Source organism: Maylandia zebra, linkage group LG14, assembly GCF_041146795.1.
Source record: "Maylandia zebra isolate NMK-2024a linkage group LG14, Mzebra_GT3a, whole genome shotgun sequence".
Taxonomy (NCBI): Eukaryota; Metazoa; Chordata; class Actinopteri; order Cichliformes; family Cichlidae; genus Maylandia; species Maylandia zebra.
The window spans coordinates 20,647,502-20,673,849 of NC_135180.1; the positions used below are offsets into that span (position 1 = coordinate 20,647,502).

The following is a 26,348-nucleotide window of genomic DNA, read 5'->3' on the forward strand; positions in this document are numbered from 1 at the left end:
CTGTGATGGCGTGAACGCGAATTCCAAGCGCGTACCCGGCCGAAGTCGAATGCGGTAGTGTACGAAAAAAAACAAGCGAGCGGAGCCGACAGGAGACAAGACGGCCACAGTTTACCTCCACATCATAAGACCAGGTTTTGGGAGCGGAAATTTCACGCCCTGCCGGGTCGTGTTGCCGTCGGAGACGTCTGAGGATACTCACGGCCAGTAACAATAGGGTAAGTCTGAGCAGTTTTCATTTATGAAGCCGGCGACGGTCGAAGGAATCCGTCGTTAGGTGGGGAAAATGACGATGTGGCTGCAGTCCGTGCACCTCCTTTCTGTGCCTCAAAATGGCGGATAGGCCGCTCTGGACTGGAGCAGCAGGTACCCTGTCAGTGGGAGTTTGTCCTTGTGTGCCGACAAACAGCACTTGAACACTGGCTGTCATTTAAGCCGTTATTATTTGCTGTTTTGGTTAAATGTACATACTTGAGCTGGAATACAAAGTGCGGTTTTGATTGAAGTTAAACGAGCGAGCTAACTTTCTGGAGCTAACTTGGCTAACATTAACTTTAGCTGAAGATAACCTGGAATAAGATAACGATAACGACTGGCGTTGTGGTCAGGTAAGCCGAAGTAGAGTAAGTTTGGAGAAGGTTTCAGTGATAAGGTATATCAGTGCCAATTGTGCTGCTTATGGAGTCCACCTTAAGTTAGTAATAAGTAATTAGCGTAGTTAGAAGTGCAGTAACTGTGCCTGTCAACCTAGTCTCTTAACCCCTGCAGCATGCTTGAATGCATTTCCAAGTAGAGGGTTGTCCTTGGAAATGTTAGGCCTGTGTCTCGTTTAAACACCTGACCGCCCGCACCGTGTGGTTCTGTTGTCGTTAACCGGCGGTGCAGCCCCGGCGTTAGCATTTGGAAGCGGTTGTGAGTGACGTTCAGGCGTCGTGTGGTTTATTGTGCAGATATTATTGTGTTTCGACTTCAGTCAGCCCAGTTGCTCCCGTGACCTGTCACCGGGTGCGTTTCTCCCCTCTCTGGTCGCTGTCACACTGCTTGATGGATGCTCGGCTGAGGCAGCTCACATCATTGCTGTCACACTCGTGGGCTGCTTCACGCCGTGTGTTGTTGGCACGGTGTTTGAAAATCAGGGTGGAGCACGCAGGAGGAGGCGACGTGTTTGCATGTGTGCCTCGCTGTTTTCTGTGTCTCGTTGTATGAATTCAGAGTCTAGTGAAAACGGGGATGAATGCTAGTCTTTGCTCTGGCAGTCTCATGGGGGAGAGTACGTTGTCGCTACTTAGCGCGAACCTTGTTTTCAGATCGGATAAACCATTAATTTGAGCTAGGATCAGCCACGCCTGGTAAGTGTCCTGTCCTGATCCTGTGGGATGTTGATATTTATTTTAGAAAACGGCATTCAACACGTCTTACACTCCATGCAGGTGTTTGCGATTGTGTTGTAGGTTGTGACAGACTTAAGAGGACTCTCAATTGCAGCCATTTTGAGGAGCAATGCAGTTTTTGACAGTAGCGGTTGTTGGGACCTGTCACTTGTAATACTATTATGATATGCACACACTTATGTTAAACACTGATGCCAAATGCTGCAAATTGCTTTGGTCTTGTTGTGGGTCAAAGTTGGCCTGCTATTTGCTTGATCCGTTTCTAAATCTGCACAGTCCACACGAAGTTTAGTAATAATTTATGCAGTTTTCTTTCAATGTCAGAAAATGTAGCTATACAGACTGTCCATGATGTCAAAATAGTTCAAAGTTCAACTTTTAGTTTAAGAACAGCAGCTTTGTATTTGTATAAAATATACTGTGTGCTGAGCTGATTTTTACTTGACAGTGCTTTTTTTTTTTTTTTTCTTTTCTCGTCTGTGCTGAGTTTTTATCAGCAGTTGATTTGAATAAGTACATCTCTGTAGCCAGGCCCCATTCAGTACTGTCAGCACTGGAAACACAGCAGCACCAATTGCGTTTCACTGCAATGGGAAGCTTTAGAAATTACTTTTAGTCCATCAGCAAAACTGCAAAGAGTCACTGATGTTATGGGGTTGTCATCTAATAGTTGTGGAAAATGTGAAGATTTTTGTGAGAAAGGAGCAAATTGTGCCCCCCCCCCCCCCTTTTTTTTTTTTTCTTTCTTCTTTTTCTGTCAGCAGAGAGTATTGAGACAGAGAGAGAGGCTGTTTGCCTTTGCTATAGTGGATGGCTTACAGTAGCATAGAGGTTCACCTCCCAGACAGCTTGCCCACTGCTAAGCTGACTGGTTATTAACCAATCTGCCAACAACAACTGCCAGCCATCCTACAAATGACTGTTTTCACACGTTGCCAGATATTCTGCTATACTTTACAGAAAGTATTTATGTTGTAGTGAGACTGTAAATAAGTTGTAGAGGCTGATGCTTTGATAGCAATCCACCATTTGTGTGATAGCCACCATAGTTGCTTGCAGAATTAACCTCTGCTCTATATTTATAGTCTTAATAATTTCAGCCAGTAGCTTGTTGGTGTGAGGTGAATTGCCTGGAGGGATTCATACATGGTTTATAACAAACCTCTTTGCTGTTGTATAAATGTAGCAGGCTAACCTGCCTCAATGGTGTTGCTCTCGCCTGCATGTCAAGTGTCTTATTGGTGTAACATTGATCTGTTGTCCTTTACAGCTTCCTCTCTGTTCAGTGTCTATCCCATTCTGTGGGTGTGGATGCTGGGGTGTGTGTGTGCTCTTCCAGAAGATAAAACAGCTGTTTGAGAGCAAGGAGTAGGTTTTTTTCTGTCTTGTGCACTACTTAAATATTTTTGTAGTCACGCATTTGAAGCCATCTGTAGAGATCATGCTTCTCCTAATGAAATCTCCTCTATTAATCTCAGGAGAACTCTGCTATCTTACTACCCATGTAATTTAATAGGTTTAAGTGACTGCTACCAACCCAGTTAACTAAGACAAGCACCTCGTGGGTTGTAGCGGCTGCATGTTGGGAGCCGAGCCAGATGTTCCCCCAGTTGCAATATCAGTTAGTGGTAAAGGTCTTTAGATGGTCTCTGCCTGAGTGATTTATCAAGAACAGCCATTCACAGAAACTTAGCATTTGAGTGCTATTAGAGTGGAGAGGATATCTCCATTGTGTGTCATCAAGCTTGAGATTTCTTTAGTTATCTGATTTTGAAAAGCCTCTATTTAGTCTTGTCAGGAAGCAGTCATCTCCACAGCGTATTTCCTAATTTTATCACTTTGTATGTTAAATTAGCCAAAGTGTGTCGACATCTAAATTACTGCCTGTGTGATAAGCCTCTAATATGTGCACATTAGCCGTTAAATATATTATGTTTATTGCTCTGTTGAAACCCAAGTCTTGAAAACATCATATTATATCTGCTTCAGTAGCTAAATGTGTCAGCGTGTAAGTGTTCAGGTCATATGACAGCGTCGTTTTTGATTCTCTTTGCATGGTTATGAGATCTAAAATCACAGACCTGTTCAAAAGACTCCTATGCATAGGTGTACCTCCTCTTCAGTAAAGTAGTTTAGCCTGGTAGCCATTCCCCTTCTGTAATTCAGTGACTTTTGTCCCCCAGGTGTTGACCTGGATTTTTTATGTTTGGTCTGTGCTCTTGTATGATCAAGCTTTGCCAGCCTTCTCCAGCCAAACTTGACTGTTTCTGCTGTATTTTAACACTTCATTATTTCACATGATTCATAATAGTTCTTTTTGTTGTTATGTAAAAAATGCAGTCTGTGATGTTGTTCCCAGGGCATGTGAGGTGGAGTCTAAGAGTAAATGAAGGTGCTCCACATTCCAGCTGTTTGAGATGTTTGCCTTTTAAAAAAAAAAAAAAAGAAAAAAAATGCTGTGGTATTTTTGTTTCTCTCTTTTGTTTCTCTCTTCTTTTTTTTTTTTAAACGAATACATTTAAGGGGGCGGGGGGATGATGACGGCGACATAACGTCACAACCAGAGAGCTGTGAATCCAATGTAGCAGTGGGTTCGCGACCGTCAGCTTTGTCAGCATTGCTGCAATATTTTATGACAAGTTACTAGAACACTATTTCACATGTGACTTTAGACTGTGGTATTTTTGTTTCTCTTCTCTGCATGCCATAGCAGCTTATTCCTTTGTTCAGACACCATGGGATGGGTAGTCAAAAATGTTTGTGCATACCTCGTCTTGTAATATTTGGCTGGCGGCATAAGGTTAAGTCATAGTGTTATGGTGACGTGTCAGGACTAGATATCTAATTAGTTTGGGGATTTGTCGTCGTCTACGTTGTTTTCTTTGAGTCTTTTTCTTTTCTTTTTTTTGTTGACATTTTTCCTCAGGTATTTTTAAACAATTGTTGCACATTTTAATTGTTTGGATTCAAATTATCAGTCAGGTGGCCCACTTTTTTTTTTTTTTTTTTTTTTTTTTTTAAAGTGTGTAGAGACCAGCCTTGGGTTAGCTGCTTAAATGCAGCTTGTGCGCAAATGTTTGTCTGAGATAGATTTGTAGTCAAGACCGCCTAAACCAAGACCAAGACAATACCAAGACCAGAGGGTATCGAGACCAAGACAGGCCGAGTCAAGACAAAATCGAGACGAGACCAAGACCGAGACAAAAAAGTCTTTAAACTGTAGCCAGATGCTGCTTCGTTTACGGGTGTCAGGCATATTTATGTGTTTTTGCGATGCACTCGCACAGCCCTCCTCACCGCTGTCTACTGTCACTCAATAACTGAGAGGACAGACGCGCGCTCCACTTGACTATCACGTCTCTCACCCTCTCTGTTTTTCACATAATGATATTATCCTATATCCTCGCATGTGATTGGCCGCAATATGGAGGGATTGGAGCATAGCTGAGCCACTGTGTGAGAGCTGAGCAGCGAAAGGAAATTAAGTGAGGAGCCGGCTTTCGCTCAATGGGAGTTGACTCTTCTGATTCACTACAAATCACTCTCTAAGCACGGCTCTTAGAGCTGATGCTTTTGCGCATGACACATTATCGAACGTTACGTTGTATATCATGGATACTGTTGACTCCAAATCTCCCGACCACTATGTCGATCTGAGACAGCAAGACCAAGACAGCAAGACAAGACTGAGGGATCCAAGACCAAAGTCTTTCGAGACCAAGACCACGTAAAAGTCTCTAGACATCCAACTCTAGTCTGAGAGGTCTCAGAGGTAACAGCCAAGAGGCAAACTCTGGAGCTAAAAAATGAAGCAGAAGCAAAAGTGCAATAAACTGCAGTGCTTCTAATGGCCACTTGAAGCTGCCTCCAGAAGAGAGTTAAGCACACGCATGTTAAAACACCCAACTTAACAGCTTTAAAAAGCATTTTTGCAGCCTGGTTCAAAAATGAGTTTGTCCTCTGTTGACAGTTTACCCTTGATAACTCTGAGTGGGGTAATTTTTTACTGTAACTCCTCTACCAAGGTAGTTATTTAGGAGACTTTTGGAGCATTTTAATGGATTATCTGAGTAACTTTATGGTCTGAGGTGTGATGCAGACTGTTCTGGAAGTGCATTTTACTTATGGTGAGTGAATTTTAGTATTTTGTTTTAGTCCATTATTTTAGTACCAATTTGTGTGTCTGAGCTAATGAATGTAGCTGGCTAGAATAACTGGAGGGCCCCCAATATTTTATTTATTTATTTTTATTAATGAGTAAAAACCCTGATTGGGAAGAATTCATTTCATTTGACTGCTGTTGTTGCATTCTTAACCACAAAAGATGCAGAGTATGTACAGTACACAGTGTTCATTTAGTATGTATGAATTGGTCTCCTAACATCAGATAATCTGTTGGGACTCGTAAGCAAATTGAACACATCTCCCAGTCAGCATCATTAATGTAAAGGGCTCTGTCGTTGTACAGTTCCTGGTCCTGCACAAAGACAAGACAATCACTGGGAGGAAGACGCATTACCATTATTGACTGCCTTTGAGCAGATTTATAGATGCACCCCTGGCTGCGGCTCATACCCCTCCCTTTCCATCGAGGCACAACATTTTGTGCTGAGCCAATTAGCCTGATTGTGCTATTGTGCAAACATTTTTGCTCGATGCTGAAGCCGCAAATGAGTTTTTCAGAGAAGGGAGTCCTACACGTTAATGGATACACACAGCGATGAGACCTGCCAGCAATGCAGAGAGACGTATCAATATGTGGCAGATGACCTGATTTTCACACACAATGGCAGTTGTGAAGGTTGATGCATTTGGTGCCTTTTTTGTGTGGTAGTTATTTTTTTATATGGAGGGAGTGAGGGAGACATTTTTAGCTTCAGTGCCTGCTCGTTAGAATATTTTTGCTGCGCTCTGATAGTGTTTTTGGGCAGCAGCCAGCACGCCGTAAGGCACACACAGTCAGGGGTAAGTAGACATTTGGACTGCTGTCAGGTGGTGACATCAAGGTCCAGAGGTTAGCTGCTGGTCACGTTAGGCTGTGTACTGTTAATCAGTTTCTCTACAACATGAATAAATGAACAAGCAAGCAATACAAAGTAGTACTTTAACAGGTTGGTCAGTCCTTCATCTGACCAACCAGAATTATTTAGCTTTTCTCCTTTTTTCTGCAAACAGAAACACAGTGCATAGGAGGACTCTTTTCCTTGTGGGAATGCAGCTCCTGCATCTAAAATCAGCAATGTGATTTTTTTTTTTTTTTTTTCTCTTCATTGTAGCTTCCTGGGGTGTTTCTATTCCTCATCACTTCTGTAGCCAAATAACGGTTTCTTTTACTGCCTGTTTCCCAAGCAGCAAATCTCATGTCTACTTTACATTGTTTCCTGTGTCTGGAAGTCTGCCTTGCTGTAATTTTGTCAGCTTTTTGCAGGTGTTGAAGTAATTTGGCTTAGTTTGTACCTTTTGTTTAGTGCTCTGGCAGAGATTTACTGAGGCTAGTCCCAGTAGATTAAGAGGCTTACTCTGTTGGGTACCTGGTTTGTTAAAGTGCTTTTTCAAGACAATGATGCAGTATAGAAATAGTCTTCATCGTGACATTCTTAACATTTCATTGACATTTATTATTCCTGAAATAAATACTCTAACCCTGACAATAAATTTATTTTCCCACTACCACTGATGGATATTTTTTTTTTTTTTTTAAAAGCATGCCATCAGCCAAGTCAGCTCCTGAGGTGATATCATAACGAGATGATGGGGACAGGAGAGTTTGAGCACAGCCGTTACTCATACTCTCTCTGCCATGTCCTGTTTTTCTTTTCTGTTGGCAACCTGGGAGGAGAATGTGGGTCAGCTCTTGTATGTCAACGGAGAGGCATTCGCTTCAAGAGCAGACAAGAGTTGTGCCATGACGGATTGTGCAGAGAGATAACAGAAGTGGATGAAAATATTTAAAAGTAAACAAATAAAAAAATCGAATGAATGAGCAGTTTATACAATGATTTTTTTGCTTTATTGTTCAGTTTTTTCCATCATCGCTGACAGTGTCTTTGCTAAACTGGTGCAGAACACTCTACATGTTATCTGTCATGCATACCTAATGCTGACTTTCTCTTTTTCTCTCCCCTGCAGATGCAGCATACACTCAGCTGGTGACTGGTCTGCAGGCTCTCCATTTCTTCTCCCCGGAGTCAGCCAGCTTTCGGGGGGCAGATTCCTGCGACCCTCTTCTCTTAATCTGAGTCTCAGTCTGGGCAAAACTAACCTGTCATTGGAGTACACCACCTGACCTAATCTGTGTTGCTTGGATCAGCACAGCTCATCTCCTGACCGAGGAGAGCGCAGCGGCTGCACAGGAATCACCTTCTTCTTTTTTTTCTTTCTTTTTTTTTTTTTTAAATAAATAAAATCCGGCTCCGCCCACACTGCCCCGTCACGATGGTGCTGTCACAACGTCAGAGAGATGAACTGTAAGTTTCCAGAACAGCTTTCAGATTTGAAACTTACGGATTTCCGCGCTATGGTTTGTTTGTTGCCATTATGTGATCAGACGCGTTTCATACTCATGTGGCTCTTACTACAGAGCAGGATGTGGTGCTTAGGATTTTCAGGGCAGGTTACCATTTCCATTGGTAACTTGCGCTGCAGACCTAACAAGCTCATGCAGAATCCAGATAAGAAAAAGATATCCTGGGTATGCTGAAATTGCTTTGTAGTCTGCGCTCTTGAACAGCTGCCCAGTACGACCACAACCTGCTCATATTTCGGTGCAGTGATTGCATTTAGCAAAGGGGTTATGGCAGCTCTTTATTCTGATACCTAATCACATGAGTGCAAGTTATAATGCCAAATACCCCGACAAATGGTGTTGGTGTGAGCTGGCTACATTTGAGCTTCATTCGTTCACCTGTCCCAAAGCAAAAGACACTGATATTTTTAAAATGGTTAAAAAAACAAAAAAGCCTGAGACAAATGTCCTTTGTTGTGGTTGTAGACTGTTTACTTCCAGGGAAGGATGTGTATTGACTACAGGATTCAGTTTAAATGGTTAAATTTAGTAAATGTTTCTCCCCTCGGTAACCTGTCAAGATTAATCAATAAATGGTTAAAGGTTTCTAAGCTCCCCTGAGGCCTGAAGCACAAATTTATTGATCGACCACCTCTGCTGCCTACCCCTGCCCGATGTGACCTTAGAAAAGCTTAGACTGCCACCTTTGGCCCACAGTACATACACGGAGATCCAAAGAGTTTGTATATTTGCGTTCTGCTCGCTGTGAGAAGTGATTCCACAGAGAAATCATGCACCCAACATAGCGTCATTGGCAGCGATGTGGCACACAGACAAAGACATGTCTGCTCATGTGCTGAGTAGAATATAGGGAGATGGGAAGAGTGAGAGGAGCTGCAGTCTGGGCTTGGTAATTAGCACCTCAGGCAGGGATAAAATGTTAAGGCATCTCAGTGTGAGATGGAAGGTCATGAGCAGGCGTTGAGATCATCTTCCTGAGCTTTAGTTGTGGAAAAAATATCCATATCTGTGCAAGTCAGGAGTGTCTAACTTGCTTTATTGCGCCAAGTGATAGAACCCATTGTAAAATAATATATGATAGAATAGGGCTGTGCGACATGACCAAAATCTCATATCCCGATACAAGACGTCTATTGTCCCGATAACGATATAAATCACAAAAATGTAACCTGACCTGTACCTGGAGTCGAGTGTTTTAACAGATGCATGAAACTATACATTTTTAGACATAAGTTGTAACGGCCGCCATTTTCTTTGAGTATTTATTACACAGCGTGCTGCGGGGAAAAGCCTGTTCTAACGTTTGAGTCTAAGGTTTATTTTTTAGCACCTGACGGCTCTTTTTTGCTTCTCATCCGTAAATACTCTGCATACTCTTTCATGTGATTCAGTTTATTTTGAAAAGTCAACAGGATCTTGAGCTTTATTGTGAAAGGTTTATGTGGAAAAATAAACAAACGGGTGGTTTTACGATGGTTTTACCGTGGTTGTTGCTAACGACAACGCATAAAAACAGGCACTTGCCCGTCCGTAGTGTGGTTATATTAAATATAAGAGAAAGAGAGAACTTTAAGAAATTAATATAGCCACCACAGTGACCATCAAAACGATGAAAAAATATTGCCGTAAACAGTTTATTTTGCGACACCACGAAACAAAAGATAGTGTAAAATGAAAAGATAGACGTTTTTATATCGTCATCCGATATATATCGTTAGATCAAACAGCCCTATGATAGAACACCATCCACTCAATATTTTTCTCTTAAAGAGTAAATGGGCACATTCTGAAAATTTCCCCTCAGCCATAACCAAGATTTTATAAAAATCATAAATTGTAGGGCCTACCAGAAACACTAGGCCAAACTGGACCCTTTGGCAGGCTAGTTCTAGCTTCCAAGTTACATCTTTGGTGATGGAATTACTATGTTAGAGCCACAGATTTTCCTTTGTCTTTCAATGAGGTGAAGACCTTGTTGATGGCCTGGTTTGTTTTGGGTGTTTGTTTGTTTTGTTTATGTTTGTTTTTTTTGTTTTTTTTTCTTCTTTTCTAACCGCCATCTTGCACTGTCATTGAAAAAATGCCTCACTGCATGTGACAAGGCTCTCAGCATTCCTCAGTCTTTCTCTGTGATTAGTGCTGTGGGAGGGGTCCGTTGGTATGGAGAGCTCCATTGGAATGCTAATCTTTCGTGCTATTTGCTATTCAAATTAAGCTGGCAGGACCCCCCCCAACCAAAACAAAACAAAAATCCCTCTTTCTTTTTTTTCCCCTTTCTCTCTGTTGCACAAGTTTCTACCCCCAGTGGTATACAGGAAACCGTTGAGGGACCCCCTGAGTCTCATTCAAGCATCAACGAATCACATTTGTTAGTGATGTTGCTTGGCTCAGATAGTGCTCTCATGCAGTGCCCTTAAGATGTCATTTCCCAGCTGACTTTCTCATTTTGCGAAGCCTGCTTGGAAACCAAATGTCCTGTTTTGAATCCAAACAAGGCGGTAATGGGAACAGTGACCGGCTGATTGTCTGCTCTTCACACTAATTTTTCATTGGGCCCCCTCCTTTCTTTGCCACAGCCCTGTTTAGCATTAGGCACCAACCCAATAAATTTAGTTCCCATAGCATTCAAGCATCTTCTTCCCTCTTTTTCACGGTTGAACTGTTAAAAGTAACCAATCGACTGGGGGGCAGTAAAAGCGCAGCTTTACAGTCTGTTTTCTTGAAGAAATATTTTTGCACATTATTCCTCTTTTTTTTTTAAGAGGAATAATCTTTGTCAGCACCATAGTCAGATGCCGTGATTGCGCAGCATCTTCACAACTTATTTTCTTTGTCTTTTCTTTTTTTTTTTTCCTTTTTTTTTTTTTGCTGCCACTGAAAAGCCCGTTTGTGTTCCTTTCCAGGGTCAGGAGACTTATCCCCAGCAGCGTGTAGCAAAAATAGATACAGAACACAAACTATCTGCTCCCCTGAAAGACCTCGGAGGCACTTATGTGCAAATGGGCCTTTGCTTTTGAACTCTTTTCTTTATTAAAAAAAAAAAAAAACCAACTCTATGTCTTGGGCAACAAGATGGTGCATGTGATTTTATTTTTTGTTCTTTTTCCACCATGCCCTTGTCTATAAATGTGGTGACATAACAGATGAAATTCAAAGATATGGAGATAACCGCCACAGGCAGTCAGAACTGTGGTATAAAGAGTTCACCGTGGCTCAGTTTGATCATTAACAGGACTTAGATCATGTTTACCTGTCAAGATACTAGTCCTCTAAGTCCCAGTGTTCACCCTCATTCAAATAAACTCAGTTATCCAATGACTCCTGCTTGTGTTTTGGCTTCACTTTGAAAAGCTGAACCACGGACAAAAAAAATATATAGTAGTTTGGATATAATGTAAATGTTCAGCAGCAAGTCTGCTGCTTTTCTGTAATAAAGACAAGGAATTATGAAAGCACATTGCTTTGTTAGATTATGGAAAGCTTTTAAAATGATCCGCTGTTGTAGTGATTTTTAAAAATGGCTCATTTGAGAGTAAAACTTTTTGATAAAACATGGTCTTTATTTTGTAGACTGTGGTAAATGGACTGGTTCTTATACAGCGATTTTTCCATTCTACTTATGCATAGCCAAAAATATTTATCACGATATATATTTTAAAATTTCCGATAACTATATAACTGATGATATAATTGACACAAGACAAAATACTTTACAACTCCACAACTTTATTAGTGCAAAAGAACCCCATCAGTGTATTTTTAACTTAAACAAGCAGCTGTTTTTTTATGTGGGTTAAAGCTATACAAAATTTTAACAGTGGAAATGCAAATTCCTTGCTGACAGTTTAACCAAAAGGCATTTCCAGTGGAAATGGGCCGACATCTCCTGAGCATAACCATGTATAATATCCACAAAACTTAAAAAGTGGTTATACACACACAATACGGTAATATTATGTTGAAGCACAGTACGTATTACTTCGCGAGGCTCCTGACTACAGTAGCTGTAATGCTCCGGCAATCCATCATGCGGTACGGGTTTGTAGCTTAGTCGTACTAAAACATTTTTTGACAGATTTTTGAGCACCGTGTACCACATAAAATCGGTTTGAGGTCAGTAAGCACAACCAGAATTCATACATAAGGTGCACCGGATTATAAGGGGCACTGTCGATTTTTCAGAAAATTAAAGGATTTTAAGTACACCTTATTTTCCAAAAAACACTGTAATAATGACGGCCCGCTAGCATGCACTACCACAAATTGTGCTTTCATGTGTATCTGACGGACAAAAACCAAACCAGTTCAACATCACTGAAGTTGCACCATTTTTACAAACCAATTCTGGTTCATCTGTTTTATTTAACGATCCGCTTTCGCCCTTCTCATTCTCTGCCACCGCCATGCTTTTTCCGCCATGTGCGTATGAAAACAAAGGCACTGCGCATGCACGTTTTACCCATATTCTATTGCGATATTCCCTTTTCTTATCATTGCCTTTTTTCATATAACATGTTTCATTCACCTGTCATTCAAGCACTTTTTTTTCTACATGTAAGCACTTTCTAACATTCACACACATCACGAATGACCACACAGCAGTTAACACATAATGCACCAACACAATCAATGACATCAGCCAGTTATGTAGGTGATGTCATAGGCCTTTCAAAGATTCCCCGCTGAAGATGTGCATGACTAGTCCAGTTGATATTGCTGCCCTTGCTAGTTGTCACCAATGTTTCAGTGTGTTGTCACTTTTTGATTAATCAGTCTGATCTGTATCCTGTTGTTTAATTGTTGAGTAATTTAGTTTCCAAAAACATTCCTGCTTGGCAACTAATTTACTAGGCAGGTAAGGTGATAGGGTTCACGGCAGGTTACCTTTTTACCTTCTGATATCCACCACTGTGCTTGTCATGTCTGGTTTGGTGACAGTCAAAATGCACAGTATGCGTTTCAGATGGAGCCTCGCAAACCAATGGGCAACATCACATGACTACGAATAATTTAGAGGGTGCATATTTAAACATAGCTGTGCAAGCTAAACGAGAGGTTCAGATTGATTGCGTGTCGCTTAAATCAGTTAGCCTTTGCACTTTTTGTCAGTTTTAAGTGTTACTGTACAGATTTGTGGCTTATAAGTCAAAGGTCCTTCCTTTTTCATTAATTGAACTTATTGCATTCGTTCTCCCCAAGTTGGGTCCAGAGAAGTTGTATTTTGCTAGTAGATAAGTGTTGAGCGTGACAGATATTTATTTATTTATTTATTTATTTATTTTTCTCTTTCTTCCTCTCCCCTCCATGGTGGTGGTAGTAGTGAGCAGGAGGTTCTCCAGCCTCTCTTTTGGTTCTCAGGGAACTGAACACAGTTTGGTGCACGGGTGTGTCAATCAGATTTTTGCGCTGGCATGACAGCACTCCTTGTTTTGTGGACCATCATCTCTTATCAATTAAGCTAGTTAAGACAGTTTCAGTTGGTTGAAACCTCGATCGGTTGCTCATTGGAGTTTCCAGTGGTTTAGTTTACCTAGACTTTTACTGTCGAGAGTCAGCATTAATTTTCTTTATAGTCCCTCCCTGGTTTCCTCATTACTTGTATTTCATTTCAGCCAGACCTTTCTCAGTGCGTTTTCATAATGCATCATATTTATTAGTAGTATAATAATTATTCAAATCCAAGGTACATTCCTAAGTAAGACAGATTTGTGGCTCAAGACCTCTACCACCAGAATTCTCCCATAGATTTAAATGGAGGGCTCTCTAAGTGCCATGTGTGTCTCTGTCACCTATGTTGTGTCTGGCTTTATTCTGTGTTTATCCAAGGATGAATTATGCACAGCCTCACTGGATTAAAGAAAGTTTGACTTTGGCTTCAGCTCAGTCAACAAAACTCCATCGCTGTTTGACAGAAAATGTGTATATGCCACACCCATTATAGAAGAAAAAAAACCCCTGCTTTTGTTTTCTTATTTTAACATAGACACCTGGTTTCCACACCCATGCTGCTTTTGATCTTAAAAGCCATCTGCTTCTACACACCCACAGAAACGCACAAAGGAAAGTCAATGTCTAAAGTCGACATTTACTTAAAATAAATAGATAAATATAGAATGATGTTAGAACCTTCTTCTTTTCTGAATTACAGTATAGTGGGGTTTTTCTCCTTGGATTTTTCTCATGGCTTAAATGATAATCCCCACAAAAAAACCATTCCCCTACCTGTTTCACACTCACGCTGACTGCATTGTGATCATCATCCTTCTCAGAGGCTTTGTGATGACAAAGATGGAAATCTGTCAAGGGGTATTTCTGCCTTTGGGGGCTTTTCTCTGGGGTTTCCCTGACTTTCAGAGGCCTTACCATTTTAGGTTTGGGGAGGATGGATTATTATTTTAAAGAAATTGTAAGTACTAATAGTAGTAGTTGTGTTGAATCATGTTTTTTCAGCTACTGTCTTCATTGTAGTTATGAAACAAAGCTCAAAGCCCTTATTGGCTTTTTTGGGGTTTTTCACTTGCGTTTGATCCCTTGACGTATATACGTTGTGCTGTTGCCCCACAGTCACACCCAGCAGAGCAGTGTTCCCAACACTGGTCCTTTCTTTGAAATGGTTACCCCTGTCTGTGTGTTGAAGGAAAAAGTAGACCTTTACAGAACAGAATGAGGTATAGCCAAACAGTCTTTAATATAGTGTTCAAGTTAGTGTGAATCGAATATAAGTATTAAAGGCAACATGGAAAGTGATAAACTAAATCACTTTTGGGAGCACATTTCATGCATGTGCATACATCTTCATGTGCAAGTTGTTTATCTTTGCATCTGCATGTCGGTGTTACTGGTATTTGCTCACTGCAGACTTGGAGAGGGGGGAGTTTACCCGATTGGAGTGTTTTCTCTTCTTTGTTTGACCTTTTTATCCTCTTTAAAGTTGAAGCCATTAATATGTTGTATATAGGCTCTATATTTATATATGTGCTTGTTGTTTTTATGTTGATAGATAGATGTCTTATTGTGTTTACTTGGTTTAAAACAAAAACCCTTAGGTGGTCTGAAAAGCTTTCTATGACAGACAAAGCCCTGCTTCTGGAAAAACAAGGGTGGTGATTGCCTGAAGGTGCCAACCAAAGCCCAGAGCTCTTTATCAGTCAAGTAAGAGGAATAGAGCGATTTTCATAGAGCTAGATTTAGCTGGGAAGTTATGCAATCTTGTTATTTATTTATTTAGTTAAAGTTCTCACTGAGAAGTTATCACCTCATTTAATATTAAAGGCAAATTTAGACCACTGCTGCAATTCTGTTTCATGTTGCTAATTGCCCGCAGCCTTATTGTTTAATATAAACACTAATCATAAAAAACAGGGCAGTGCTGTGTGGTGATGCAACCAATGTCTTTGCTGTTTGCACAGTGATCATCATCAGACAAACCAACCACTGACACAGCCTCTTTCACCTTTAGTAGCAGTCAGAATGCCAGAAAAAGTCCAGTTGAGATGCAGCGTTAGTTGAGATGCACATAGCAAAGAGCTGTGCTGTCTTTTGAAGAACATAACATTGCAATATGAAATCCAGGGTAAAGTGAATTTTGAATATGCTAAGATATTTTTCAGAGTGTAGACCTGAGCTGTGGTCTGTTAAATATTTATCAGGAGTCTTGAAATGCAAACGGGCCCGTAGACAGAAATGGAAATATTCCTTTGTGAGGGTTTTTTGTGGTTATACAGCAGGGGGGCAACATCCTGTTCAACCAGCTGTAGCTAATGGAGCTGCTGTGTAGTGTGTGGTGCATTGTAGGTTAAATGTATTCTAATCTGTGCCTTAACAAGAGGGTGTTTGTTGGCTGATTAATTTCTATGCTCTGCTGTAATCACTGGGCATGTCAATAAATTAAATGATAGCCACACATTTATATATGACGTGCTTTATGGAGTGTTGCGTTCAGTTTTTCATACTAAACTAGTTAATAATCTAAAGAACATTAGTCTGATCTGAAAAATCAGGAGCCAGAATTAACAACAGAACTTTGCTAAGCTACAAACCCGCACCGCTTGATGGATTGTCGGAGCATTACGGCTATCGTAGGCGGAGCCTCGCGGAGTAATACGTACTGTGCTTCAACATAATATTACCGTATTGTGTGTAAAACCTCTTTTTAAGTTTTGTGGATATTATACATGGTTATGCTCAGGAGATGTCGGCCCATTTCCACTGGAAATGCCTTTTGGTTAAACTGTCAGCAAGGAATTTGCATTTCGACTGTTAAATTTGTGTATAGCTTTAATGCACATAAAAAAACAGCTGCTTGTTTAAGTGAAAATACACTGATGTTTGTTTGTTTTTGGGTTTTTTTTGCACTAATAAAGTTGTGGAGTTGTAAAGTATTTTGTCTCGCGTCAATTATATCATCAGTTATATCATTATTGCAAATTTTAAAATATATATTGTGATAAATATTTTTGGCCATATTGCCCTGCCCTACTTTACAGTCATATTGCTTTCTCCTTTTCCTGCACATTCACATCATGTGTAGCGCTAATGGGTATAATAAAAGCTTCCCAACCAGCATTGCACTTTACCAACAACCTTGATATAATGTCTCAAGTGAAGCTAAACAAGTGAGGAGACTTTAGTCACGTTGTGTAATTTGACTACTGTTTGCAGTCAAGTGAAAAGCTAGCAAACAAAGAAAAGTTGTTTGTCTAGAGGAGCTGGGAAATACCCCCAAACTGCTCTTTCTTTCCTGTTGGTTTGTTATTGTTTTGGCTGTCCTGCTAACGTCCAGCGTACTGCATGGCGAAGTTAATGTTGGGCTCATAGACCAGCATTTTTCATTTAAAACCTGAGCGACAATCTTTCTGTGCAGTATTATTTAGTTAGTATGCTGACAGCGGTGTTATAAATCTTTAATAAAAATATTAAATGAGAGCAATAAATATTGGGTAATTGAACAATCTGCTTTATTTGTTTGATTTAGTTTAGCTTCAGGGGAGGCTGTGTTCGTGCTTCTCATTTCTAAAAGGAAGCAAAAGTGGAGTGGGAACTGCGAGGAAGTGATGTCACTGGCAGACGAGCTGGATGCCTGACTCCCTCTCTTCTCAGAAGGATGAGGTCATGCATCTCTTCCTCCTCTCATCCCTGTTTTTCTTCTCTGCATCACAGGCTTTTCTTCTGGGACCATCAAGCGTTTGTAGCGCCTAAGAAAGCGTAGAGGTCTGATGAAGCATGCTAGTATTATAACCCACGTGAGGCTTGCGTAGGCTTTTGCTTAATGACACTAGATTGCTAACACTTGTAAGCAGATGCTGGTGTGAGAGTTTCTGAATAGTTTGAGTGATTAATCTCGTATTTCATCCCCTGATGTCATCACGGAGATCTCACTGAAGCAGGGACTTCCAGTGCAGGCTTTCAGGCCATCTATTGTTCTTGTTCCTCACTTCTCTCTGGCCTGGCTGGCCACGTTACTCGCCCTGCCCTCTTTCTCACTGTCTCCTTATCGAGTCATCTAGCTGTGGGCTGCTTGTAACCATGGAAACTCTGTTCTCCTTCTGTTGATATTTGTACACCTCCCCATTTTTTTTTTTTTCTCTCTCCCCCATTCTCTTTTCATCACAGTCATGAGGATTATAGATGGTTAAAGACTCGTTTTGTTTCTTTCTTTTTTTTTTTTTTTTTTTAATTTGGCACATCCAGTGTGAAGTGGCAGCCGTCAGCTCTGCATCCCCTATGTCAATGACTGATTTGAGCAGTGTGGCTCTCTGTTGACCACTTCTGATTGTGTGTGTGTGTGTGTGTGTGTGTGTGTGTGTGTGTGTGTGTGTGTGTGTGTGGGTGTGTGTGTCATCCCTCCCTTTGTTCATTCGTCTGGCTGTGTAGCTGTTTGTTCTTAGTTATTTGTCATTCTTTTTTTTCTTTTTTTTTTCCGAGATATCCTGCTCCAATATTGATCATGATCATTTAACACAATAAATTAATATTTTAAATATTGTGTGTTTGTAAAACTTTAAAGAATAATCTGAAACTGAAGTGTTTGTTAACAGCTAAATTGATTTCACTAGTCTTGCTGACGAAAGTCTGTATTTCCATTATTTTCGTCTTAAGATCAACTAATGTAGCTGCACCCTTTTGGAAAGTGTGATGCTTTGCTATAAATGCAGGAGACCTAATTCCTTTAGACCCACTCACTCCACTCTACAAAGGTCTGAATGAGAGCACCATTGCTAAAGACAAAAGTCTTTTCATAATTGCCAGAGATTTGTGTGGAACGTCAAATGCACAGTCCTGCTCCACCAGATGGTTTACATATAAATAAGTGACCTTCTGCACCTTCTTGTGGTGCGATAGAGATTATGGATACATCAATCACCATATCAAAGGCATCCTCTGTGCCTCAGCTCCTTCTCCTCCTCACCTGCTTATATACTCAAGACTTTGTGCTTCCCCCCTCCCTTTGGTTGTCTTCTAGGCTTTGAACAGGCTGTCAGAGGAGTAGATAACCTCCTGCTAACCTTGAGCCTTAATAAGGTCTGGGCCTGTTGTCACAAGGATTCTGGTGGGCAGAGAGAAGCGGGTTTCTGTGCTCAACCCTGACCGAGAGGGTGCAGGGGGCACAGGCTGGGCTGACAGATTGTACCCCCCCACACCCCCGTCACATTGGCACCTCAAAGCAGCGCCTGCCTGACAGCTTGTCTGGCATCTCCTGGCATAAATGGTGTCCAAGGGAGCAGGAGGACCCAGAAAATATTGTATATAAGTTTAAAGAAATTTGCATTTCTTTTTAAGGCGGTTCAGTTTTATATTGGTCTTTGTTTGGTTTGGTAGGTAGGTGATATAAGACTGAAGGTGGAGCTGGAAAAGGTTTAAGAAAACACAAATCCAAATTGACCCTGAAGAAAGGTCTCTCTCTCCCCCCCCAAATCTTAGAAAGCACATTTAGTGATTTCAGTGTTTGAAAGGTGCTAAATAAATAAACTTGCCTTGCCACTTGCCTGATCATGAGCTTTGCGCTTTTTTTTGTTGCTCATTGAGTTTAGGTGGGCAATTCAGTTAATATAAATATAACATATGCTATTAATGAAAAAATACTTGAAAAAATTGTAGCAATAGAAGCTGATCAGTTCTTCTAATTTATGCTTGCAAAGTCAAACTTTAAATGGACAGGCTTATTGAACACAGTATAATGGAAATTTGTGTCTTTAGAATTTGAGGTCTAGCAGTGATGGTTTCTAGATGCATTCATAGATGTGGTGGGACACATTGCTGTTCTATCCTGAGATCATCGGGGGTTTCTGGTCTCCCCTTGCTAAGGTGACCCAGCCAGGATTAATCAGGCCCAGACTTGTTTCCCAGCAGCATTGACCCACCATTGGACCTTTTGATTCAAATTCACCTGGGGGCCCTTTGTACAGATTTGATGGCCTTCACCTTTGCAGCACCTCTGATGCCAAAAAAGGTCTAGGTCTTACAAAGGGAGCAGGCAGCTAAACATCAGCATCCCACTTCTATGGGCTCACAGTACATTCTCCAGCCGCTCCTCCGGCACTGATTTGTCAGTTCTCAGTACTTCAGCCATATGCATTCGTTTGCTTTTTCCATGCAATATTCTTGGGAAACTGTGAGGCTAAATAGAAGGACCTGCTTAGAAGAAGCTTGTGTGTGTGTAAAACACCTGGCCTCAAGAAGGTTGGTGTCACATGGTCTGGGAACTTCAGCTGCTTGCTCAAAAATGTCCGCAGTTCCCAGTTTAATGCTGAAGAGAGCAGGCTTGCTGATGGTTTAGAGTTTGGCTGAGGCTTATGCACCTCCACCAGGTGAAGAACATTCATGTAGTCATGCACTCATCAACCAAGTACAAGTGCACACACAAACCAAACATGAGTATGTGGGAAACTTCGGTGAATGGGTCAGACAAGCAGTGACTATTTATTCAGTAGTGAATCAAATGTCTGTACAGCACCTCAATAGTAAAACACAATGAAACACCTGCATGGCAGTGTCCAAATTGTAAGTGGAGCTGTACTGGATAATAAATGAAGGTCTGATTAAAACATTATCAAATTGCTTTGTCGCAGTTAAACTGGTAGTTGCCACAAGAACATTAAATTATGCTCAGGCTCAAATTATAATTGAAATTGCAAAATCACCAAGTGGAAGAATTTAAATATATAATCCACTTTTGTTGTGCACCCTCCTGAGAGTCTAATTAGGTGGAAAATAAAAAGGCGAACTGTTTGATACTGACTTGAACCTCATTAATAACTCTTGGTAAATTGAACTGCTGCTGAGGCTGCAGTCATGAACCAGACGTGCGTGCGTGTGTGCATGTGTACGTTTGCCGTGTGCCCCACAGGGGTCTTTGGGTTTCCCTAGAAGACAAAAACAGGAAGAATGAAGGTAGCTTCCTCTGTCCCTGCTCTGCCTCACTACTCTATTGTCTTTCCTATCTAGCCATCTCTCTTCACATATTTGAAATAGTAGGACTGTTGTGCACTGCTGTCACCATCCTCACACCACCTTTTGTGCCGTCTTGCTGAAAAGATCTGGTGTCTTTGAACATCTGCAGATTTGGTTCTTAAACTCAGGAGATCGACTGTTTTTAAAATAACAACAGCCAGAAGCTCGTAGAGGTCACAGGGGTTATTCCTTCCCACCTCCATGATTTCTCTCTGTTTTCCTTCTCTGTGCAAGTAGGTGATGGTGGGATGTACACTGGCTTTCATTTTCCCTATATGTACACGACGGGGGAGTCGTCCATTCCCATTATTTGCCCACAGCAACAAGAGCTCATTATAGAAGCCAGACAGATATGTTCTCAATTTTTGTCAGATGGGTGGAGAGGGGTGGGTGTGCGTGTGTGAGTGTAAGAGTGAGTGAGGAGAGTGTGTATTTTTCTATTGGTAGTGTTAAGTAAGCATTTTTATTATTATATAGTATGATAACAGTCTGGGAGTGTGAAAAGCATATAAAGTGTCTTTGTCTGGCACGTTTCCTGAACCTGATGATTTTTCTGTCTTTGTTTCACCCTGTTGAATGCAGCTTCATTACTTGCATCGTCGTTTCTGGTGGCAGCTTAACTACTATCTTGTCTGCTAATCAGGAACGACTAATTATGGTTCCTCTTTGTCTGTTTTCCAGAAATCGAGCCATAGCCGATTATCTACGTTCCAATGGATATGAAGAAGCATACTCCACCTTCAAGAAGGAGGCGGAATTGGATAATGTGAGTAGATTAAGGACAGACACATACATCCACACAGCCAATCAGACCAATTTAAACAAACAGTAGGTGTTGATTTCCACTTTATTTCCCATCATGAACATTTTTGTCAGTATGTTCAGGAGTGTGACCTGGAGCACCTGCTCCTGGTCAGGATGCTCTGTCTGATTGGTGTGGCTTGTGCTGCAAGCCTTTTTTTATTTAAATTAATATATATTAACATATATACTTTGAAAAAAAAAAATTAATAGTTCTCCTTTCTGATGAAATATGAATGTATTAATTCCTTCTGTCACCATTTTATTAGGCACACCTATCACAAATGTTGGGCCCTGAAGTCTTATTTTTATGTTGCTTATATTGAGTGTTTTGGACACTCATGGAATGTGGAGAGTTAGTGGTGCCGCACTTACACTTACATTTTTTTTCTTTTGTGTCAGCCCCTAAAAACAACATCTGGGTCATGTTCTTTTCCTCGATGTGCCTTTCCTCTTCTTGCTTAGTGTGAATTTTCTGGTGTAGCTATAGCATTAGGAGCAATGCATAAAACAAACCAGACATAAAGTTCAGTTTATGTTGACATTGTTTTAGACAGGTGTGAATTGTAATGTTGTTTTATTTATTTATAATGTATGCATTGGGACAAAAATACCAATCATCTAATGTAATTAAGAAATGTGAATCCAGCACTCACAGTGGAAGAGGTGGGACTTCTTCAGTCTGGGGTGTTCAGTAACTTAAAATTAGCAACATGAACCACAAGAAAAGTATGACTTTGAGTAATTGTCATTTTATTGTAGGTTAAATCAATAAACACCAGTCAGTCACCTGTGTTAGTTGTCATTTAAAACTCATTCATCTTTTTTTCCACATAATACGGAGTGTAGTAAGGAGCCTAAAATAAAATATGTGCCCTTTAGAGCTTATTGTGTAGTGTTTGCCATGTTATTGCTTATTTGTTTAAAGCTCTCTTCACCTGAGAGCGTTTCTCATCTCACTCTTGCTCTTCTGCCTTGTGGCACCTTTTCTTTTCCATTGCCTTCACATGACACCACACTCCCCTCTCTTCTGTGTCTTCATCTGTCATTCTCCCACTTGATCTCCACGTGACAGGCCTTTGGAAGCAGGGTGAATAATGGATGAATGGCACAGAGGGATTGGTGCAGCCTTTTGGGTATCGGCCACACACACCTTGACGGGACTCGGCTAAACAGATGAAGCATTTAAAAAAAACCAACATTTTATTGTTTTTTTTAGGACTGTTAAGTATGTTACCTTTTTTCTTTTAATGCGTTTAAAGTGTGGTTGGGTTTTGTTCTTATTGGTGAATTAAGTGTTCCTCGGTGTGGCTCTTTGTGGATGTTTGAGAAGCAGTTTAAAGTTAATGTCATGACAGACTGAGTGCACTGGTAGGAATAATTAATGTAGGTCATGCTCCAGTATTTTCTTGCCTTTTTGAAGGAAAGTATACATACCTGCATGCACAGATAAACATGTGCACGCCTTTTTATTAGCCTCTGCCAATTGGCTGGTAGGCAGAAGTGAAGTCTGGCACTCTGTGTGTGTGTGTGTGTGTGTGTGTGTGTGTGTGTGTGTGTGTGTGTGTGTGTGTGTGTGTGTGTGTTGTCCAGGCAGATGGCAGATTAGATGATTGCAGACTTGTCCAAACTGGGTTCCCCCACTCAGTCCATCTGAGATAGATCTGCTCGATTTCTTCACAGGGCTCCGTACATGTCTTTGTCTCTCTTTCTTGTTAACACCTCCTGTAGCCCTGAGGAATCACCTCTTGCCACTGAAACGTGTTAAATATAGGCTTCGACATCACCTGCAGCTCTCCACACCTCCAGGATGTCTGGAAACAGACACGGCTGAGTAGGGGGCTGTGAAATTGGAGCGCACTGCTAATTTTCTCCCTCACTGACACCCGTGGCTGTCTGTCAGTGTGGGTTTTTGATGCTTTGGTACTTGCGTCCTAAAGGCATGGATGTGCATAGAGTCCTCCAAAACTGTTGCATTGTTTATAGAGCGAGGCAACACAAAGCAACACTTCAGATTTACTTTAGCATATACTTAAATACACTTTAAATAATATTTCAGAAAAAAAGATAAAATGCTCTGCTTGGTTATTATTATGGTTATGCATTTTGATTAGTTTTTTCCCCCTTTAGTTTCTAGAGTAAGTTTGCCTGTTTCAGTTTAGTTTTGTGTGGTTTTTTTGTTAGTTTGGGGTTTTTCTTATTTTTAGAATGCGGGTGGTGTTTTGTTTTGTTTGGGGGGTTTTTCTCCACGGATATGATACTTGTTTCTAACTTCTTACATTAATAATACAAACACAACACTTCATGTCTCACAGACATCCCAGTCTCTCTAAACGTGCACTAAAGCATGCTGTTTGCTTGTTGTTTGTTTTTGTTTCACTGTTATTTTCATTCATTTTAAGAGTTAAATTTTTAGTTGTATTGCAGTAACTTGAAGCTTTGTCCACACTTATTTTTAGTTCTAAGTTAATCCTTAGTTTATGTCAAATATTACTCGATTTCAGTTTTTATCGCAAAGATTTGTTGATTTTCTTTGACTAGTGTAACTGAAGGTCATGAGAGAGTGATTTTTTTATTTTTTTATTGTTATTATTTTTTTAAAGGCATTTAATGACCCTATGCATCGTTACTTTGATAAACAGGATGTATTTGCACAGAGCTAACTTTGACACTATGTGTATAAGAGAATACACTCAAAGGGGTGTGTCATGTTTTATTGTTTGATGTTTTCAAACAATTATTGCAGAAAATAGTATTTTTAACATTTACTTGATGTAATTTGTAGAAAATTCATAAGGCTATTAGGTAAGCTGTGATAAGTTTGTTTATTGCTGTATGTAATCCTATAAAATGGTAAGGCTTGTGGGTTAATTGGTAGCAGTCTATAAAACGCTGGTAATTAGCATCAAAGAGTGCTGCTGGAACCACGTGCCACCACTGGGCCAACATAATTTATTTTGTTGTGTGTGGTGAATAAATCCCTGGTTGGTCTGCACCTCATCTCTGCCACAAGCCGCCTATTTCAGTCATACCACTGCTGGCCTTTCTAATAAAGATTTTTAAAGACATGCTCTGTGAGACTGTCAACCTCTACATATATGGTATTTAACCTTTGGTGCATATGTAGCGACACTACAGTGTTTTGTTTCCTCCGTTGCCTGTTTGTGCCATGAAGCCAGTTACGTAAAAGGTAGAGTCCAATTCGAGGAATAAGCCTGCAGGTGGAATCAGGCTTCAGTCTGCCACAAGTTAACTTCTACCACTGCTTCCAGGACCGGGTGTGTGGCTGTGAGGCTGTAAGCCTTTGTCTGCAGGAGATTAGCTTGTGTGAGGAGGATTTGGACTTGGGGGGTGTGCGTGTGTGCGTGTGTGTGTGTGCGTGTGTGTGTGTGTGTGTGTGTGCGCGCGCGCGCGTGTGTGTGTGTGTGTGTGTGTGTGTGTGTGCGCGTGTGTGTGTGTGCGCGCGCGTGTGTGTGTGTGTGCGCGCGCGCGCGTGTGTGTGTGTTTGTCATACAGTAGGTTGGCAGTGTCCTGCAGTTGGTTTTGGCCTGTGAAGGGTGTGTAAATAATCCCCCCCCCACACACACACACACACCTTTTTGGGGTTTTTTTGTTGTTGTTTGTTTTGTTTTTTCTTTTTTCTAACTATAGCCAGATCTCACTATGCCCCTACCCACCCTTGACACGCGCACACACACACAACATGCTCCTCACCGATTATGCTAAGCCCACGATTTTGACTTTCTTTGCCAGTTTTTCTGATACCCCCCTCACACTTTTCTCCCCAGAATGAAGAACTGGATAAGAAGTACGCTGGCCTTTTGGAAAAAAAATGGACCTCAGTCATCAGATTACAAAAGAAGGTTTGTGAGGTTTTTTTTTTCCCCTCCTCAAAGAAAGCTTGTGGGGATTGTAGTCTTGTGAAAGGTTCGTGATATTGGTGCTCAAGCAGTTGTTAACACTGAAATGAAGTCTGTCAAACAAAGCAATGACACCACTGTTGATGTAAAATACTAACTTAAACACAAACAATAGTCTCGTGAATCCATGTTCCTTCTCCCGTATCTCCTAAATGCACATTTCAATATGCTTCACCAGCTTTTGTCCCTGTGCTCTCTGGCTAGGTGATGGAGCTTGAATCCAAACTAAACGAAGCTAAAGATGAGCTCACTCTGGGTGGGCCCGTTACTCAGAAGCGTGACCCCAAAGAGTGGATCCCACGCCCACCAGAAAAGTATGCGCTGAGTGGCCACCGCAGTCCGGTCACCCGTGTAATTTTCCACCCCGTCTTCAGCGTCATGGTGTCAGCCTCTGAGGACGCAACAATAAAGGTCAGTCCTGCTGGTTTCAAGTCGAAGAGCCAAGAGTTTCCAGATAAAATCTGCAGTAGGTGATTTCACTGACAAATTTGTCTCGGGGCTCAGGTTGCACATAACAGTCTAAATAACTTTTGAAGTTTTTAATGGAGCCCTGCAGGACTGTGCTCTCCCTTTGCACATGATCCAATAACCCTGATCTACTGATGTTTGTTGTTCTGCTCAGCATAGCTGCTGATGGTGGCCCCAGTGAGTCTTATGATGAGTTCAGAACATTTAAGCTTTCCAGGGATAAAAACACTGACAGTTTTGTCTTCAGTATATTTGTCTCTAAATTCAAGCATCGTACTAATCAAAGTTTAAGAAATGGTCTCAAACTGTGTTAGTGGAGCTGGATTTTTAAGCTCTGTTAATTATTTAGTTTAAAAGGAGAGTAATAAAGACAGTTGTGTTAAGTAGACTGGTATGGGTATCCCAGCAGTGGATGTGCACTTTGTTGAGAAAATGTGCATTTTGTTTAGTGTCACATCTTTTAGAAGAATTTCTACAAATCCAGTTATTCAGTGTTTGATGCCTTCTATTCCCAGCATGCACAGATGGCACAGCTGTCGCTCTGCATGGGTAATATTTGAGTATGCTAATGTTTTAATTCATGATGTTTGGACTAAAACAGGCATTTACGCTTGTGAGAAATGTTCAAATGCAATATTGCATGTATATCATGGCTTCAAAGACCCAAAAAAATGACTCCATGAGTGGTTTGTGTGTCTGATTTGGGAGCTTCCTCATATCAGAGGTAAAGATGCATGCAGCATAAATCAGTGTTTAAAAATTGCTTTATAACCTTGTTTTATCGGTCCAGTT

The 26,348-nt window shown here is 40.9% G+C and overlaps 1 protein-coding gene across 4 annotated transcripts in view; it reads left to right on the plus strand.

Annotated features, from left to right (window-relative positions):
- LOC101475205 (lissencephaly-1 homolog) overlaps nt 1-26,348 on the plus strand; it is a 38,421-nt gene continuing 12,073 nt past the window's right edge. The window contains exons 1-5 of one of the 4 annotated variants that reach the window (XM_004543786.5): nt 1-218; nt 7,521-7,858; nt 21,049-21,133; nt 24,957-25,031; nt 25,293-25,499. In XM_004543786.5, the coding sequence (XP_004543843.1) occupies nt 7,827-7,858; nt 21,049-21,133; nt 24,957-25,031; nt 25,293-25,499 (399 nt within the window). In that variant the 5' untranslated portion in view covers nt 1-218; nt 7,521-7,826. Of the gene's footprint in view, nt 219-346; nt 367-404; nt 609-1,225; nt 1,350-7,520; nt 7,859-21,048; nt 21,134-24,956; nt 25,032-25,292; nt 25,500-26,348 lie in introns of those variants that run through there. The other 3 variants (XM_004543789.6, XM_004543787.6, XM_004543788.6) reach the window with 3 other exon arrangements.